The 18,781-nt window shown below is 36.0% G+C and overlaps 1 protein-coding gene across 2 annotated transcripts in view; it reads left to right on the top strand.

Annotated features, from left to right (window-relative positions):
* ADSS2 (adenylosuccinate synthase 2) overlaps nt 1-18,337 on the top strand; it is a 40,551-nt gene extending 22,214 nt beyond the window's left edge. The window contains exons 4-13 of one of the 2 annotated variants that reach the window (XM_080390479.1): nt 452-502; nt 2,707-2,773; nt 5,169-5,276; nt 5,563-5,644; nt 7,461-7,587; nt 10,333-10,487; nt 10,891-11,015; nt 12,064-12,161; nt 16,654-16,803; nt 17,562-18,337. In XM_080390479.1, coding sequence (XP_080246605.1) covers nt 452-502; nt 2,707-2,773; nt 5,169-5,276; nt 5,563-5,644; nt 7,461-7,587; nt 10,333-10,487; nt 10,891-11,015; nt 12,064-12,161; nt 16,654-16,803; nt 17,562-17,614 — 1,016 coding nt within the window. In that variant the 3' untranslated portion in view covers nt 17,615-18,337. Of the gene's footprint in view, nt 1-451; nt 503-2,706; nt 2,774-4,148; nt 4,300-5,168; nt 5,277-5,562; nt 5,645-7,460; nt 7,588-10,332; nt 10,488-10,890; nt 11,016-12,063; nt 12,162-16,653; nt 16,804-17,561 lie in introns of those variants that run through there. The other variant, XM_080390480.1, reaches the window with a different exon arrangement.
* Nucleotides 18,338-18,781: the final 444 nt, after the last annotated feature.

The raw sequence follows: 18,781 nt of genomic DNA, 5'->3' as shown, positions 1-18,781 counted from the left end.
GTTATCTGCTCATAGTCGTCTTACCTCTTAGAACATTAGTGTACAGTTTGATACGCGTTAATGTAAACAAATGCTGTGGTAATCACTTCTTGATTCTGAACTCAGTTTTTGGATACTATCTGTTATGTCTATGGCCATACTTGGCAGCAGTCTACTATAAGTGAGGTAAAGCAGTGGTCTAGGTTATTAAAAACCCAAAAAGCTAGTAATTGATTGCTGGAATTGAGGAACTAGTAGAATAGCTAGAATTCTTCTCCAAAATAAGCCTGACTTTCTCAACTGTGTAGACTGATGCCAAGTTTTAATTATTGAAATCTACTTTTTTACCTCTGGCACATGATTGTTCAATCTTTAAATTGATTGAAGACTAAACATGAGAAGTATTTATTCTTTATACATCAGAAGACAAAAATGCTATATAGCACATAATTATTTCGTTTTGTCTTTTAAGGGCTAGAAGGCTGGGAAAAAAGACTAATAATTTCTGACAGGGCTCATATTGGTAAGTTCCTGTTTGTGGTTTAGTTTTTTGTTGTTTTTTTTTGTTGTTGTTAATCTTTGTTTTCTCTGAACTTTCCGTAGCAGTAAAAATTACAGTTTTTGGCCATGTCTGTATATAGACATGGACTTTTCTTTGGATTAAGTCTCTATATGCTGCTTTGGTTTATTGAAGATCCTAGAAAAAAAATCGTTCACTGCTCAGGACCTTCCCAGGTTTCTATTCTGGGAACTCTTTAATCCTATTCCTTCAGCATACCCTAGTCAGGAAAGCAGGTTCACTTTCCAAGCCTAAGGTGAGAGGTGCAAAGCAGTCAAAAGCGGTCCAGAAGTTAATTAACTGAAGGATTCATTTCCCCCTTTGGTGTAAAAGTAGCGTTGTTTACTGCAACTTCTCTGCTGGGAAACCATGTGATGGGGTGTGACTTAAACTAGAAGGCTCCCTACCCAGTAAATTGCCATGTACTCCAGTAAGGAGAATTCTTGGGAAGGACTCCGTAAGGGTGGAGAGAACAGCAGCGCTCTCCTGGGGAGCTCAGCAGTCAAGCGTTGATGCAGCCTATATGTTCCAGGCAAGTCTGCAGTTCAGAGCCTAGAGTAAAATAGTGTTTAGAGTCCAAACCACCAACACAGAGCTTCAGAGGCTCTTCCTGTGTCACTTCTAGGACATATTTATTATGTAAATTCATCCTTTAAATTAGATCTGTAGATACTGTAACATAATGGTTACATAGCCCTTTTCCTAATACTTGGGGTTTATTGCTGCTGTGGTAGTCATTTCCTGAAGATGCAGACTTTTAGACCTGCCAGATAAAAGCTTGCAACACCGGAAAAAAGAATTTGCTTTTGGTTTTGCTTCTTGGGTTTGTTTTTTTTTTTTACCAATCTGGATTATGTTCTTTCAGCATAAATACTTTTTTACTTTGGAGAAGGTGCTGAGTTTGAAATAGCTGAGTAACTGTTCTTGAGTTAACTGCAATCCTTTCTCTTAATAGAATCACAGTAGGTGAATTACTTGGAAATGACTGGGATTATTAGAAAAAACTGTTCTGCGATGATTATATTGCAATGGCAATACTGTAAAGTTTTCATAACTAAACAGGTCCAGAGTAAGAAGGACCAGTTACTGTCACCCATAACCATTCAGCCTCTTAACAGAAATGAGCTTTCAGAATGCTTTTGTTTAGAAAGCTTTGGTAACAGTCCGGAGATCTGTTGCCCTGATAAATAGGCCTCCGCTAAAATGGGTATTGGCAGGCTGTGAATGATTAGTCTAACAAAAGATCAACCAAAAATGGGTTCAAGCTGCTGGGGATAATCTAATCCTTTAAATTATGGGGATGTGTGGAAATAAACAGAAAAATAAATTGGTAAGGCAAACATGGAAAACCACTCCTGTTCTAGAGGGACTAGAGTACTTGTTAAATGAGTCTGTTTCTTGCAAGTTTTCAGTCTTTCCTGTGTGATGGATAGTTTAGTTGTTTAACTTACAGAATGTAGTATTTAAGAAAAATAAGCTGGCTTCTGTTAACCTGCAAACTGTTGCCCCACTGTTTGTATTTGAGGAGTCTTGTCAGGTTTTTTTTTTTTTTTTTTTTCTTTTATGTCAGATGAAGACTTGTTGCAAGGAGTACTTTGAATAATCTTTGTCATTAATAGTATGTAATGCTTTAAAAAAAATCATTGATGCTTGTGAAGATGTTTTCTGTTTATGTAACAGACAATGATGGCAGCTCTTATATTTCCAAATATATTTTAATTGATGTTGTCTAAAACATAAAATGGTTGAAGAAAGCTTGAGAATGTTTACTGAAAGTTCCCAGCTTAAAGTTCAGCATGTGACATTTTTTATTATAACCTGTTTTCCATGTTTTTTTCAACCACATGTTTTCTTTGTTGTCCTCTATACATTCTTTTGGGCCACTACAAAGCTGAAATGGCTTAGTTATTCTGTGGGAGGTACATACACAGTCTGCAAGTAGTCTACAAAATGATTAAAAAAAAAAAGTCCCTGAAAAACATTAGATCTCTTCCCTGTGAAGAAAATGTAAAAGAGGAGAAAAAAGATGTCATTTTATTTGTTTCTCCAGTGTGTATATTTTTGTTTTCCACATTGATGAACAGGGCTAGAACTGATTTGAAGAAATTGTTACTGATATGGTAATTTGTATCTCACAAATTTTGTATTTGTTGTTTTTATTTTCATAGTATTTGATTTCCACCAGGCTGCTGATGGCATCCAAGAACAACAGAGGCAAGAACAAGCAGGAAAGAAGTAAGTAGTTTTATTTTGTCAAACATCAAATAGTTTATTACATAAAACCATATGACTTAATACATTAGATTTATGTTATTTGTCATCAAGTTTAAAAAAGTATTCTTTATCCTGATAACTCTTTAATGTGGAATATGCAGGGATTATTTCCTAGACTTTTGTTCTCCAGTGGCTAGCAAAAGATTATATTCTTAATGAAAGGGTTATATCTTGATATTTTGCCTTATGAAAAAGTTCCTAGTTCTTAATTTGCTTTATAAAAAGGTTTCCTGCTTCCTAATGTTTTGTTTACTGGAAGTATATTTTTCTGTAAAAATATATTTCTGTTTACAAAGATTGAAGGACCTTTTGTCATCTCCAAGTAACTTAAAAGGTCTGATATGACTGGTTTGGTATCTCATGAGGCTTTGTTGTCAGAGGTGTATGTAAATGCTCACGTTGTCTACTACATGCTGCTGCTGACTTTCTGAAGCTTTTGAAACTTCTAGAAACTAGCTGCCTTGTTTCTAACTTGTGGTTTCCAAGTAGCTCACTGGTTCTTGAGGATGGGAAAGAAGCTGGCAGAATTAACTGTGACATATCTGCAGCTGGAAAGTAATGCAGCACTATAGACTTCTGAGATACCAGTAAACTCGGTCTCTCTTCTTGGAAGTTTGTCTGTGCAGATGAAAAGTAACTCAGTCTTCCTCACTGAGACCTGTAAAAGGTATCCAAGGCAATAACCTTTGAAGAGGATGTCTGATATTGGCATATCTTGCTTCACACAGGTTGCTACTGAGTGGTAATTTGTCAGTTATTCTTGCAGTGGGTCATTTTTGCATTTGACTGTCCTGTACCAGCTGTCTTGTTACCTGTTATTTCAGGTATTAAAAAGTAAACAGGAAGAATATACATCCATCCATATATATATAATATATATATTTGGAACAGTATACTTTTTTTTTTGAGCCAGTATATGTATATCAGCTATTCTTGAATGTTTATGGAGCGCAAGCTAAAACTGCTGTATGACAATATCTGCAATTAAAAACACAGCTACTTTGAGAAGGAACCATGCTACTAGTTAGTATTAAAGATTGCAAAGGAAAACCCAATGAAGAAATAACCAGTTCTCTCCAATTAATTTGTTTTAAAGAAACCCAGAACACAAAATTGCAATCAAAACTAAAAAACTTAAGTCACTCTTAAAAGTGCTGCATTTCTTTCTGTGAGGTTCTTGAAATTTGGCCACGATCATACAGTTTTCAAGTTCGTTAAAACTGCTGATGGGTTGAAAGTACTAAGTTATCTATTTCTTCCTAAATTCTGAGGCTATTTAAGTGACTGTCGTGGGGGAAGTACTACAGACTGGCTGAGAACAGCCTGTCATAAACGTATTATCCAAAGACATGTCGCCTGTTTGTTTGGGGTGTGATGAGGAATTGAAATAGCCTGCTAGCATGCCTTAACTGGAGATTTGACTGCATAGCAAGTTTGGTATTAAAACTCTTCTGTGTTTAACAGTTCAAAGTTGATCATTATAAATAGTAAGTTTATTTTTTATTTTAACTGAATGCTTTTATCTATTCAAATATAGCTCTAAACCAGTCACAAGTAAGGCTCATGTAGCTTCCCTTGCAGAAAGGTTATAGAAAAGGTGATCTAATATGGTATATTATGCTTATACAGTTGTTGTAACTTCTATAAATACAGTCTTCTGACAGCTCAACTCTTTTTTGAATTGGCATGTCTTAATGAAACAAAATAAATGGAAACCAGTTCTTCACTAAAAACATTCTCTGTGAAGGGTATGAATTGTGGTGGAGGCTGGAGTCAGTTGTTTAAGCCACAGTGTCCTGGTCTGATTAAATGATAATATGTGATGCAAAGTTAATTAGAATGTCTTTCTTTTCGGACTGGAGGCAAACATCACTTCCTGAGATTACTCAGTATTGAATGTATTTGGAAGAATTTGGTTTTTTCCAATATTATTGTTTTGAATTTTGCTTTATGGAGGACTTTCTTTAGGTCTTCAGGACAATTTTTTAGGAAGGTGTTTAGTTAGTTTTAATTCATAATACTGAAGGATGCTGTCTTGGCATTCAGTTCCTTAAGTGTAGAAGTTGAGAATTGTATAGAAATAAATGTATGAGAGTTCACTAAAGTATGGGAAGTTACTGGTTTAAAAACAGAAGTATGTAGCAAATAAATATATTAATGTCTATAAACAATAATGTTCTGAAACTAAGTTGCATACTAAAAGTATCTTGTGTTTTAAATGCTTAAAACAAGGTTCTAAATTAAAACAATATTCTAAAATAACAGCATTTCATTTTATGCTAAGGATGTATTAGCTTTAAAGAAGAAACACCTTTGTTTTATATCAAGAATAACTGCTGTTGTTATCTCTTGAAAGTTTGGGAACTACCAAAAAAGGAATCGGTCCAGTATATTCTTCAAAAGCAGCTCGAAGTGGACTCAGAATGTGTGATCTTGTTTCTGATTTTGATGAATTTTCTGAGAGGTAATTTCTGGTTTTTAATGCACAGTTGTAAGCTTGGTTTTCGGTTTCTGGGTAGTACCCTGTGTAAGCAATTATATCTGGTTGCTGTTGCTTTTAAAATGAAAATTTTAAAATATCTTTGTAATTAAATTATCTATTTCTAATTACTAGAATATTTTATTCTTTAAGAATGTTTAATTACTTGCATAGCTGGTAGCTTCTGCAGTTACATAGCTAGTAAAACCTGAGGTTGGTGGGGGCTTGAGGAGGAGAACAAAAACCTTAGTGAAGCATTTTTGCCTTCCAGGTTCAAAGTGTTAGCCAATCAGTACAAGGCGATATATCCTACCTTAGAGATAGATATTGAAGGGGAATTGAAAAAGCTCAAGGTAAGCCTGCTTCTGTCTGTTAAATGATATAATCACTGTGTGCTGCTGTTGGTACATAAATCTCTCGGTGACTGATGCTCGTGCTTGTGTTAGGAGTTAAAACACAGTACATATCGTGGGAAATTGGTATGGATCACTTTTAAAGAGTCTACTCGCATCCTTAAAGGCACTTTTGACCCCACTTTATGCAGCATTTCAAAACTTTGTTTCAAGAGAAATATTGTAAACTTTAAGGAACAGGCTTGTAAGGGGAGAATTGTATTTGACTTCTGCTTGCTCAAATGTACCAGCTAGAAATAAAGAACTCGAAATTGTAATTGGGGAAGGTGATTTTCATTGTAAAGCAGAATATTCATTCCTTGTGTCAAAACTTAAGAACTGAAGTAAATTATTAATCTAAGTAATAAGCCTTAAAGGAAAGAAACCCCACTGTCTAACAACATAGAAAAATGTAAGTTGATAGCAGCAGAACTAATGAAGCCTGATTGCCAGCAATCACAATAGTCTTGTGATTAATTATGAATTCTGGTTTGATGTTTTCCCTGCAATTGGGACAGTTGTGAGATTTCTTAGTATTAATTCTCTAATGCCTAGTAGTGTAGTTTTTGCAGTGCACCAAGGTTCTTAATTGAAAAAAACTGTCAGGTGTCCTACCCCTACCCACCTTTTTTGTTCATGCATTTTATAGTAACTTAACTGTAGGAGATATATTTTTTTTTTTCTTACTGCTTATAAAACTTCAACCAAATCTGACAGATTTTTTTAAAACCATTGAGGTATGTGTGGAACACGGGAGGGTGTGCAGTTACATGTTTAGTTCTTTCAGAAAATCAGGCCAAAGAAATAATCCTTCTTGTATCTTTAGTTGCCACTAAATTCAATTTACCAGCTCTGGAATGGAGTATGTGGGTGTTCTTAACACTTCTGATTGTCTTACTTTAAATAATATCTGTTACACGTTGAGTTGTAGTATTTTTATCAATACATAGACCGAAAAATTGGTTACAGTTGAGGGTTTTATAATGCTTTATATTTTACTTAATACACATTAGGATTACACAATATCTGAAACTCATTGTTAGGATGGAAACAACATTTATTTGTAGCTTGAGGAGAATTACTTGTATGTAGTGTTTGTTTTATGCTAATGCACCTGATTAAATTCTGAAAGACAAAGCATTATATTTAATGTGAAGTGAATCATTAGAATAAGAACTTCCATATGTTCTCACGGGGAAAAAAAGCTGTGTACCAAGTGTTAATCTGAACATTACTGGCTTCTCACATCCAGCTGCTTGGCGGCACTCAGGTGCTTGGCCCTTAATTCCAATAAGTAACTTTTTACTTCTACTTACAAACATACCCGTGTATATATCACAGATTAATGCTGCTTTACAATTGTGTGCATTTGTTGGCTTCAGATGGCCAGGAGTAGAACTCCCCACATGCTCATTTTGGGGGAGAAATTTTGAACATTTGGAAATTAAATACTGAATACAGTAAAGTATTGTGATTATACTCAAGCATGAATATTTCTAAAGCATTTCAGAAGTCTGGATTTTATTTCTTTATTCTTTTTTTCCCCCCTTTTTTCCTCTTTTTTCTTTCTTTCCTCATAGGAAGAGCATACATGTCTAATGTTCTTCCTTCCTTCCCTTGTTCGCATATTATGGCATATTTAGCATTTTTTTTGTGTTTGCTTTTCCTTTTCAAAAGGAATGAGAATATTGTTGTGAGGGAGCACTAGCACTTGTGTATTGTGGCTGGCTTTATCATAATGGAATTATACTATACAATAGTCTTTTGTATTATTCAGGGCTGCATGGAAAAAATAAAACCAATGGTAAGGGATGGTGTTTATTTCATGTATGAAGCTTTACACGGACCACCAAAGAAGATCTTAGTAGAAGGTGCAAATGCAGCACTGCTGGACATAGATTTTGGTATGTATAACCTTTTTGAGACACATATCGCTATATACTTATGTTGTGAAAGAGGAACACTAAACAGACTTCTGTGCTAACTGTTTCAGTGGCAGAAATGTTTTGTGTTTTGGAAGAACAGTGCTCTCTATGACTAGCAAATAATTGCAGGAGGGGGAAGTTTATAATTACATTCTTTTGAAAAGCTTTAGACTCTGCGAAGATTAATTATTTGAATGACAGTATGGATCAGGTGACTATTCTTCAGTAGTGTGTAGTTTTACTTCAATGTCTATAAATTGCATATGAAATAACTCTGTCGTATGTATGTCTATGGAGAGCTTTCAGAGGCAAGGTAAATATGCAAAAATACTTGTTGACTTTCCGAGAGTCAGCTTGCCTTCCCCTCCCCCCGCCCCCCAACCCTTTATATAACACTTAAGTTTTCCATTGTTTCCTGATGGAAGATGCTGGTGATTGGGATTGGTAATGAGGCAAGAGTGAAAAGATGATCTCCATCAATTTGAAATTATAAATGGTGCACTTATTCTTAAAACACTGTAATTTTGCTAATAAAGTCAGTAGATTTTTGATAGAAACAGCTTTTTAAATGAGATTATGTTTATTTTATTGTAAATTGTTATACCTATGTATAGGCATAAGTGACCTATATGATTGGCTTCTGCATTTTGTCACGTTTTTCTTCAGTCTCACTAGCCTTGTAAGTGCATCATTTTTGTTGTTGGAAAGATGCTTAAGCCTGTAATGACTAAGGTCAAACAAACATAAAATTGGCACGTGCTTTGCTCTCAGCTGATGAGTTCTGATATTGGGGCATTTTCAAACATGCTGAGTTTGAAAACCTCTTCTTTTAAGAGGAAGGTGCGTCTTGAGACTAATCACTGTAAGTGTAAGCACCAAATTCTCCTGTGATAATCTGAATATTGGAAGAAACTTCCTTTTTCAACAAGTCAAAAAAAAAAAAAGAAAAAAAAAAAGGAAAGAAGTCTCCAGATATGCTTGTTATAGGGAAATGTTTGATGCAAAACTGAGATATTTGCAAAGACCTTAAGGGGTGTTGTTTTTTGTAAGTAGGGAGGATTTTGGGTTTCATAAAGTACAGGAAATGCAAACAGTCTGGAACTCCTCAGGTACATCTATAATATGTACAGTTTTCTCCTGCCTTTGCTGTGAGACCCAGAGAGAGAGAGAGTATCTGCTCTCCTTAGGTAGATACCATCGGTGGATTGGACACTTGGGTTAACAACAAACGAGGTGTGGTAAAAAAGATTTGACAGTGGTTATTGGGCAATTTTTTGTGCCTTTGTGCACAGAAGTCTTCATACAGCGGTGTGAGTTTTATCAGTGTGTGTCTGTGGGCAGTGAGGATGGTAAATCCCCAGCCTTGCAGTCCATCCCGCTTTTCTAGAGTGTGTAATGAAGCTGGCCTGTGTGTATGTCGGCGGGGTGGGGGTGCAGGTGTGTGGTCTTTTTAAATACTGAGTGAGGATAAACCAGTATCAATATACCAGGCTGGGAGGTGAAAATGAGTAAAAATTGTTTCATTGACTCTGTGAAATCCGTGAGCTGTATTTACCTGTCAGCAAAGAAAAGCTCAACTACTGTGTCCTAAGAAAGATAAAGACTAATTAGTGCTTGCAGAGTGCTGTTATGTATCACCTGTAAGCCCATGTCTTTCTCTTGGGAAATGTGCGTTAAGCAAAAGAAGCTAAAGATACCTGAAGCTGGTCTGCAAAACCTCACCAAACTGTGAAGGATTTTGACTTTCAAAAGTTGTCTGTATTGTTTTCAGTTCCATTTCTCTTGGTTGTTCCTCTCTTACCCATCTGACCCTTATACCGAAAGGGGAAGGGGGGGAAGTCTGAAGCATAGGTAAAAGTCTGTCACTTAATGTAGTTACTCTGTGGCTGAATTTGTTCAGAATACAAATCAACTAAGGACTAGCATGCTCAGTTTCATCTACTGTTTTTTTTGGTTTTTTTTTTGTTTTTTTTTTTTTTTTTAAGTAAAAGTATAAACCTAAGGATTTTGAGATGTTTAACTATTTTACCTTTGCTGTCCAGGATGCTTTTTAGATAAGGGCTGAATATTTAACTAGACAAGAACTCTCACCACTAACGAACTAGGCTATATTCCAGGAGTCTTTTTATTCTTTAATTTTCTTTGATTGTGGAAATAATTTTTTTTCATCTGATTATGTAAGCAAAATAATTATTTTCCAGAATTCTACATTTCTTCGCAGTTTCTTATCTTTATAATGTGCTGCCCAGTATGTAGAGCTTGTATTTTATTTTTTCTCCCAAAATAAGAAATGCTAATCCTGTATTTTCCAACTTCTTGATACCATTTTTTGAAGAGTTTCCCTTAAAATTTTCACATTGTTCTATTAGTGAATATATTTTACATAAGATAGCAAGGCATGGTTTTCTGGTGTCTTATTCCAATTTTTGACTTATGGTCATTCAGCGTTGTTATGTACTCAACTTCTGCCTCTGTACCAGTTGAAGTAAGCAGTAAGTTTTTTACCTTTTTCAATAAAGAAGGATCAGACTATGTACATACAAAGCTACAAGCTCATTAAATATGTTCTTGACCTCAAAATACATTTATTGTGGTTTTGTTTTGTTTTTTAGTGTTGTAAAACCTAGGTAAGTGCAATGCAAGTACTGTTCCTCACCAGGTTAGATATTTTTTTAAGTAGTTTACAACCAGTGTTTTATTATTTAAACCCAATTTTTTCAATAGGCACATATCCTTTTGTGACTTCATCAAACTGCACAGTTGGAGGTGTGTGTACAGGTCTGGGCATGCCACCACAGAATGTTGGGGAGGTGTATGGAGTTGTGAAAGCATATACAACAAGAGTTGGAATTGGTGCCTTTCCTACGGAACAAAATAACGTGAGTATCATCAGCCCTAGATGTGACCTTTAACTGGGCGAAATAACTCGGTGTGTCTGTTGACTGTTAAATCAGCGTTACTGGTTAAATGCAAGTAGATGACAGTGTGTTTGGATGTCTCGTTCTTCTGGTTCTAGACTGAGCTTAAATGACTGCCAAATCTGGCAGTTTCTCAGACCTTCCTATGGAATAGAAGGCTAGAGCAGGAGCAAAGTTTGAGGGATTTGCTCTTGAATTAGAAATGGCATTTTGTATTTCTGTTTTCATCCCAATGGGCAACTTTGTGAAAAACTGGTAATTTTAAGGTTATTTACGATATTGTAAAATGTTATTAGGTGTACAGCTGCATCATGTATTGCAAATAATAAAAAAAGGCTTATGTAATTGTATTGCTCTTTGTTAGGAAATTGGAGAATTGCTGCAAACGAGAGGTAAAGAGTTTGGTGTTACTACTGGTAGAAAGAGAAGATGTGGCTGGCTGGACCTTGTGTTACTCCGATATGCCTACATGATTAATGGATTTACTGCGTGAGTTATTTTGACAGCTTGCTGGCAACTTGACGTAAAATCATAAAATGCTACAGAGTGCTGTAAATTGTACATATACTCATTAGTAACATTCAGACTATTAGTACTGATTTGTTGATTGTTTTGGAATTTTGATAAATTAGCTGTCCCTTATTTTTCCTAGCATTAAGTGGTTTTATATTTGACACTTTGATACTCATAATTTTTTCTGTCTTTTACTTGTAGCGCATTGTTATTTCTCATTTAAAAATGATCTAAGAAGCACTTACATATCTTAGTACTTGATGCTTCAAGCTACCCCAACAACTGCTATCGCACCAAACCTCAACCAAATCAAATGCATTAAAAGGGTCTTAAGACCTGATACAGTTTGAGGGGTTTTATTTTGTTAGTTTTGGTACAGATGGGAGCCCATCAGTATCTTCAGCAGCATCTGTAAATGTAGAAAATTTGGATATGGCTTTGGGATTTTAATTAAAATGAGAATAGGTGTCTGAAAAAAACCTGGTATAAAATTTCTAGTAGATCAAACTGTATATACATGCCTGACTTAAATTTTCTTGTTTTTCTTGTTGCTTGTGTTTTTTATTTAAAATAGGATGCAGCCAGGTATTTACAGAGCCAGTGTTTGATTATTTTGCTGCCTTCAGTGGCAGAGGACAGGAACAGACAGCAACAGGCATCATGCTATGAAACAGTCTCAAATGTATGGCCATAAAGTATCTTGGCAGCACCCTGACCGATTAAAATTCTAACACTTAAAGCTATAGACCAGTCACTTTAATTGGATAATACATGTTCTTTGGATTTTGTCATTTTATTATAGTACTAGATCTTAAGGATGGAACAAAAAGGCTGGTTTAAGTTGGTGTTTTTTTTTTTTTTTTTTTTTAAAGTCACACCAGATAAATAGATTAGTGCCATATGAGCTGTTTCTCTAAGGAAAGACAATTAATTGCAATATGCAGGAATCAATTTTCCTTTTGGTAATTTTACAGATTGATGAGAGTTGTTGAATTTGTTTAACCAAAGTAATGTTTTTTTATAGATTGGCGCTTACCAAATTGGATATCTTGGATGTATTTCCAGAAATAAAAGTTGGTGTTGCATACAAACTAGATGGTGAAATCATACCTCATTTTCCTGGTAAGACTGCTTGTTTAACAATTTCAGATTTTCGTGAAATGTAATTGGATACCAAAATGCATTTGACCTGTAAGATTTATGACAGGAATGTGTTACTTCAGCATCAAGCCATTAATGTCTTCCCAGGTGCACCAGAGGCACCCTGTACCACACCTGTACCTGCACCCTAAAGACACCTGTACAAAGCATTGTCATTTGTCTACTGGAAAAATGCACAATGCTATATAAAACTTCTTAAACGTGGATGTTGTTCGTGCTTTATCCCTTTCCTTTAATACATACTGCATTACCTTCAAGCTAAATTGGAAGCTTGTTTCACACTAAAAACCCAGTCTTTCATTCCCACTACTGTATTCATGCCCTCTTCTAGCAGGACAAGTCTCCATTTAAGCGTGCAGTGAACCACACGAGAGAATGGATACCCTTAAAAAGCCAGGTTTTTCCCTACCTGTATTATTTTCCTAACAGTTCGGTTCCCTGAACAGAGCACAGAGCAGCCAAAAACCTGTTAGACCTATGCAATGGAAAAGAGGGAAAAGGGAGGGTGAGGAATGAGCAATTAGTTTCGGTGAAAACAAAACTATTTTCTAATGTAGGACCATCATACGTCCTCTTAGCATTATAGAAACTATAGCTCCCGAGACGAACGATGGTTGTTTTAGTGATAAGTTTTATCTGAAAAATGTACCTGCGTGTTAAACTATTCAGGTACACAAAACATTTTTCCATCTTTTTTCAGTTTGCTACAGTAGAAATACTTCAGAAAAAGGAAGAATATTAACCAGTACTAAAGATCAGGATTTCTAATTTTTCTAATGTGCACATGGATACCTGTTTCCATTCTAATTACTACCTCGGGGTTTGATGCTGGTCGCAGGTTACAATTTTCCATATGATATCATCAGCTGAGAACCTTTTGTGGTTGAGGAGATCAACTGTAGTAATCAGATGCAACTCACAGCAGGATTTATGGAGTATAAAGATTTAATTGTGGGTGAAGAAATAAGTGATGATCTGCCAGTAGTCCCTGAAAATAGCACATAGCTGTTAGAGAAATTCATAAGGCATTAACAAAAAAAATCTTCTGTTTCTCCATGTGCTTGGGGGAGTTCTCTAAAGTTTGTCCTTCAGTATCTTCCAACAAAAGTGCCAGTGACAGTCTGAATGCATACTGAATGACATGGCATGCACTTTTATTCAAGTTTGTGCCAAACCAGGGAATGCTTTTCCCTTTAGAAGACTCAGATATTCCCTGATTGATGCCCTTCTCAAAATATTAAGGACATTTGTGTGTACGTCAGATGGCTTCTGAACATAATGTGATTATTCAAGATTGCATCTTGAACTGAGAGCTACTCAAATGCTTTATCTGTAGCCCTGTCATCTAACCTGGGGGCTATTTGGACTGTGGTGCTCAAGCCAGGAGGACCTTCTTTGGCAGTCCATCACTAAAGATGACAAAAACAGGTGGCCGTGTTTTCCAGTATTTAAGACCTCAGTGATTACTTCCTTCCTGGCCCCTCATTCATTGTGTCTCTCAGATGGGACCAGAATGTTGTTGTTAAAACTCCTGCGGGCAGGCTTTGCTCCCTGTATATGCCCAGGTGACAGGTAGCTGACCTTTGGTCACAGCAGTGCAACGTGGCTCACCTGCTGGACTGTATTTTTCTTTACTGTATGAACAATTAAGAATTCTAGTAGAAATTTAGTAGAAACTGGTGTCTTTGCTGTTGACATGCTGTCTTCCTTAAGTGTCAGGAAGGAGTTTGAGCTGAACTTCTGGTAAGCTGGAAGATGTTGTCTCTCTCAGTGCCTCTGTGTTCCACACCTCTCTCCCTGCTATACTCCTCAACATTTGGCAGGATTTTCAGCACATATGCTTCAGGTTACTTATACCCCTACCCCGGCATAAAAAAACAAAAGGTAACTCTTCCCACTTTGTGTTTTGCAGACCATTAGATTATTTCCGCTGTCTACATCTCTGCATTCTGTGCACTTGAATAATTTTTTTTTTGTTTGTTTTAAACTTGCCACTTCGACATTTTGAATTTAATTTAGAAGAGATCTAGTCTGGCAGTCTCTCGCTGGCAGGGTATTTCTTTCTCTCTCCCTTCCCTTCTCTTGGAGATGTTAGTGATTTATCCTTGTGAAATGACTGTCTCTAAATTAGAAACACACACAGTGCCCACCATCTTGGGGGAAGAAAGTGCCAAATTTCATATATTGTTCCTTTTTCCACCTGGATCAGAGAATCATACGAGTCTCAGGTTTTTTTAGCTTAGATTTCTGTGGGCATTTCTTCATCTCCTGTTAAAGAAGAACTGAAAATGTCTTGTAAATTTATAGCGGACTTCAGTTGGTAATATTGAGGCTGTAGTCTTGCTGTGGAGCTGGCCAATATCTCCATTTCTGTTTAGTCCTAGGAGTTTATGAAAGAAAGATAGAACTCCCTGCTGGCTCTGAGCTTATCAGTTTAAAAGGAATGTGAAAGCCATGGTCTAGTCCTACTGATGTCCTCTGTCCAAGTTCAGGCATCAGTTGATCTCAGCACAGACAGACACTCAGGAGACTTTGAAAACAGATCCTTAGGAAATGGGGAGATTATTTTGGAGAAGCTTTACTTCATGCTTGCTTGTTGTTTTTTTGTTGTTGTTTTTTTTTTTTTTTTTTTTTTTTTTTTTATCTTGTGCTCTTTCCCTGGCCTTCTACTCTAGAACAAGAAGCTAGGCCCCACTGTGCTTGATGCACCTTTGGTCTGACCTATATGACTTTTTATGTTCAGTTTCTGGAAGTTGCTGGAAGATCTTTGTCTTACAATGATATCAAGATCCCAAATTTCAGCTATTCTTTTTCAGCTGGAAGTAACATCACATTTTTCCCTCTCCAAATTATAGCACCAGACTATCAGATACCATTATATCGGTTTTCTCCGTTATCTTAATTCAGCTGTTAATAAGGAATATTGCAGAAAGCCTAAAAGATAAATCATTGGTGCCTGCATGTGTTACTACACTGAACTCAGTTTATGGCTTGTCTTTACCACACAGCACCTATTATCACACCTGCTGGAGTAAAATGAGAGAATAATTTGAAACATCAAGAAATGTATCCCTTCTTTTTCTTCCTCTCTTTTTGGAAAGTAAAGAATTGAACTAATACAGAGTAATGGAAGATTGCAGACAAACTTGGACCATTCAATTCTAAGTGCTTTCAGTTTTCTCCCACCTAGCTTTAGCAGAGAGGCTTCAAAGTAAAAATCCCTGTGGACCTCCAAGATTAGATGTTCAATCACATTCCCTCTTCAGAAAGAGGGAGGCTGGCATCGTACTCTAGACCATCTGTGCTTTAGTCTGTGATTAGTTTGTGGTTTTGTCCTTTGAATATAGCTATTCTATTTTGGAGGTCACCTGGACAGCAGACAACACTTAGTTGTTGCTGATGATGACATTAAAGAAAATGCTTATCCTTAGCCTCTGCAACCCAACATCCTTAATGTGCCTGTCTGTCTGTCCTGATTAAAATCAGTATTGATTCAGGATCATTTGCCTTAACCTGTGAACATCTCAGTCCAAAATTTCTGTGTTTCTTTGCTGTTGCAGGCTTTGAAGCCAGTATAGTCCGCTTTCACCCTCACTCAAAATGCCTAGTTCATAAAGGCTGTCCTTATCACATTGCTGCTGTTGAACTCTCACCTGCACCAGGAAAGATTATGCAGTATGCTGAGCCTGAGTTTGTTTGCTACACACACATTGGAAGGGGATTAGCTGTGGTTTTGTATTCGCACCTCTACTGTGCCTCTTGCACCTAAACCCTTCTCCTGGGTTGACTAGTGGTCTTTACAGGAGTGACTTGTTATGTAGGCTCCGTGTCTCAGATCATTAATTACACTGCCTTTGGCAGAACCCTGTCTTTTTCAGGAAGGCAAGGATGCCTGACACAACAAAAAAATTGTTTTTTTTCAATGTATTTTGACCATTGTCAGGCTTAAGGCTTTTGTTTTGCTGCCCAGTGTTGTTCCAAGACTAATGTTCAGATAATTACTGGAATGGTTCAATTCCAGAGCAATGTGCCTAGCACCTTTCCCAGTACTTGGAATCATCACAGGATTCAGAGTTAATGGACGGACAGCATTGTAGCAAGCTACTAAATGAAGGAAAAAATGGAATATACTTACTGCTTCTATTCTGGGAAATAATTGAAACAGTTACTGAATTTTGCTTTCAGATCATCAAATTCCCTCATGAAGGGGGAGCTGGATCTTGGTATTTGTTCAGGGGAAAAGAAAAAAAAAATCAACATTTTTGGGAATTACTTTTCCTGAAAAGTTTTCTGGACTGAAAATATTGTGGTTTAAGCTGCTGGTTTCAGTGCTGGTATAATCTTACGAGTAAACCTCTTTGTATAAGGAAAGAATAAAACGCTTTACAGTTGTGTGTTTGGTGGTAGAGAATATATAATCTTTGTGGATGTTTTGCGTTCCTGTTTTTCTCAGCTAACCAGGAAGTCTTAAATAAAGTAGAGGTTCAGTATGAGACACTCCCAGGATGGGATACGGACATATCAAATGCAAGGACGTTTAATGAGCTGCCTGTAAATGCACAAAATTATGTTCGCTTTATAGAGATGGAGTTGGGTGTTCCTGGTAAGTAAACCAGATTTTTTTTGTCATTGTTTTGTTTTGTTCCTGCTCCATGAAACCTGTCTTGCACTGTATCTTAATGAATGCTCAAAATACTTAAAACTTGTTTGTCACTGTGTTTATTCTGATGTACCTAGTGATATTTGTAACTACTGTTTTACTTTTTATCTATTTAGCAATTGAATTGAAAATGTTAATGTTATAATATTGCATTCTTTCTTTGGCTTATAGTTATTGTTCAGCTGAGATTTTTATAACTTTCTTAATTGTTTTTCAGATTGGTTATAATAGGGGTTTAAGTCTACTGTCATTATATTATAACCCATTCCAGTGCGACTGCTGGTCTATTAATGTGATTAAATATTTGTGACAGTGAGAGGTCCTGAACTAACACATTTCTCTTATGCTTCCTAATAAAGACGATCCTGTGATTCCATCCAAAGCTAGGAGTTAAGAGATGATGGGGATCTTCACTTTTCTGATAGTTTCTATGTATCTTTTTTTTCCCTACGATCTGGAAAACTGATTTATTTATTATGGCAGCTTCAGGACTGTTTCTGCTTTTCAAAGTTATCAATGCTTTCTTACTCTGAGAGTAACAGACAGTTATAATTTCTTAATGTACTAATAGTATATGCTGTGGTTTTCTTCAGACTGTGGTACTTAAGATCTTAAGCACTTAAGTTTATATCTGATCTTAAGATACGATCTGGTCTTGCTTTGTATTACTTATAATAAAAGTTTGCTTTTCTCTCCTGCAGTTAAATGGATTGGAGTAGGGAAATCCAGGGAATCAATGATCCAGCTGTTTTAAAGATTTCAGATGCATGGAAGAAAGCACACTCCTCAAAAGACTGCTCATTCTTAAATGCATTAGTAGCCCGCAAAGCAAAGATGTTGGAAAGATAGATTTTTGCATGGAAAGAAATGCTAGAGTTGATACCCCCAAATCAGTTGCTACTTCTGAAAGACTTTAACATGAACCTCTATCAATTCTTGTTCAACTGCAATTTCCAGGACACTTGTCGTTGTTGTTCAAGGTGCCATCAGATTTTTTTTTCTTTACATAATATTTACTTCATAATGTAATTCCTGTTTGAAAATCTAAGGTAGCATTACTTTCATGACTGTTTGTCTTTGTTATCCTCTCTCTGCTTTTGGCGGTGTTACTTCCCTGAAATTTTAGACAGTAAAAATAATGCAGTTTTGCACAGATAGTTTTACATCCTCATTATTTGTATTCCTAGAGCTGTTGTATTCTTAATGGCTGCTCTTGTGAGTGATTAAAGAGGGGGGATTCTGATTTTATAATGCTATAAATGCTGTCTAAATTATTGTGTGATCTGTTTTTTAAAAAAAGATGTGATGCCAAGTTGTTAAGAATGTCCAGGTTTTTTTAGCTGTATAACACAGAAAACTTACTCTTTGTAACTCACAGAGGACACTCAAGCGTTTACCAGGAAGTGTGCGCAGAAAGTTAGAAAATTGATTGTAAAAAGTTCCATTTGCGATTATTAAAGAACCGTTCTGATTTTGAGTTAAAGGTTTTATAATGTTACTTTTTTTTTTTTCCTGGTGTTTTAAAAACCCTGTACTTCTCTGCTTCCAAGGCGCATATCTCAAACTGTTTCTCTAATTAAATGAGGTTATATTTATATTTGGTAAGAAATCTAACATTTTGATGCCCTTTTAAATTCCTTTCTGCATAGCAAATAGAAGGTCTTCCTTTGCAAAAGAGGCAAAGCACAGACACTTCCATAATTATAAATTAAGGATGCTTTAGAAATAACATTTAAAGTATTCAACGTATTTGATTTAGATCTAGGGAAAATAACAAGTATTCACCTCAAGACATCTGACATATTTTGCCTTATTAGTGTCAGGGAATGTTCTAGAATTATTTTATTTTATAACTATTACTATATATTCCAAAGAATCTGATCTCTTTTGGCAGCAACCCAATAATTACATATTTCTTTTC

This window comes from Falco punctatus (genome assembly GCF_963210335.1).
Source record: "Falco punctatus genome assembly, chromosome: 5".
Lineage (NCBI taxonomy): Eukaryota > Metazoa > Chordata > Aves > Falconiformes > Falconidae > Falco > Falco punctatus.
The sequence above is the reverse complement of the archived record's forward strand: the minus strand, read 5'-3'. Positions and strand labels throughout refer to the sequence as shown.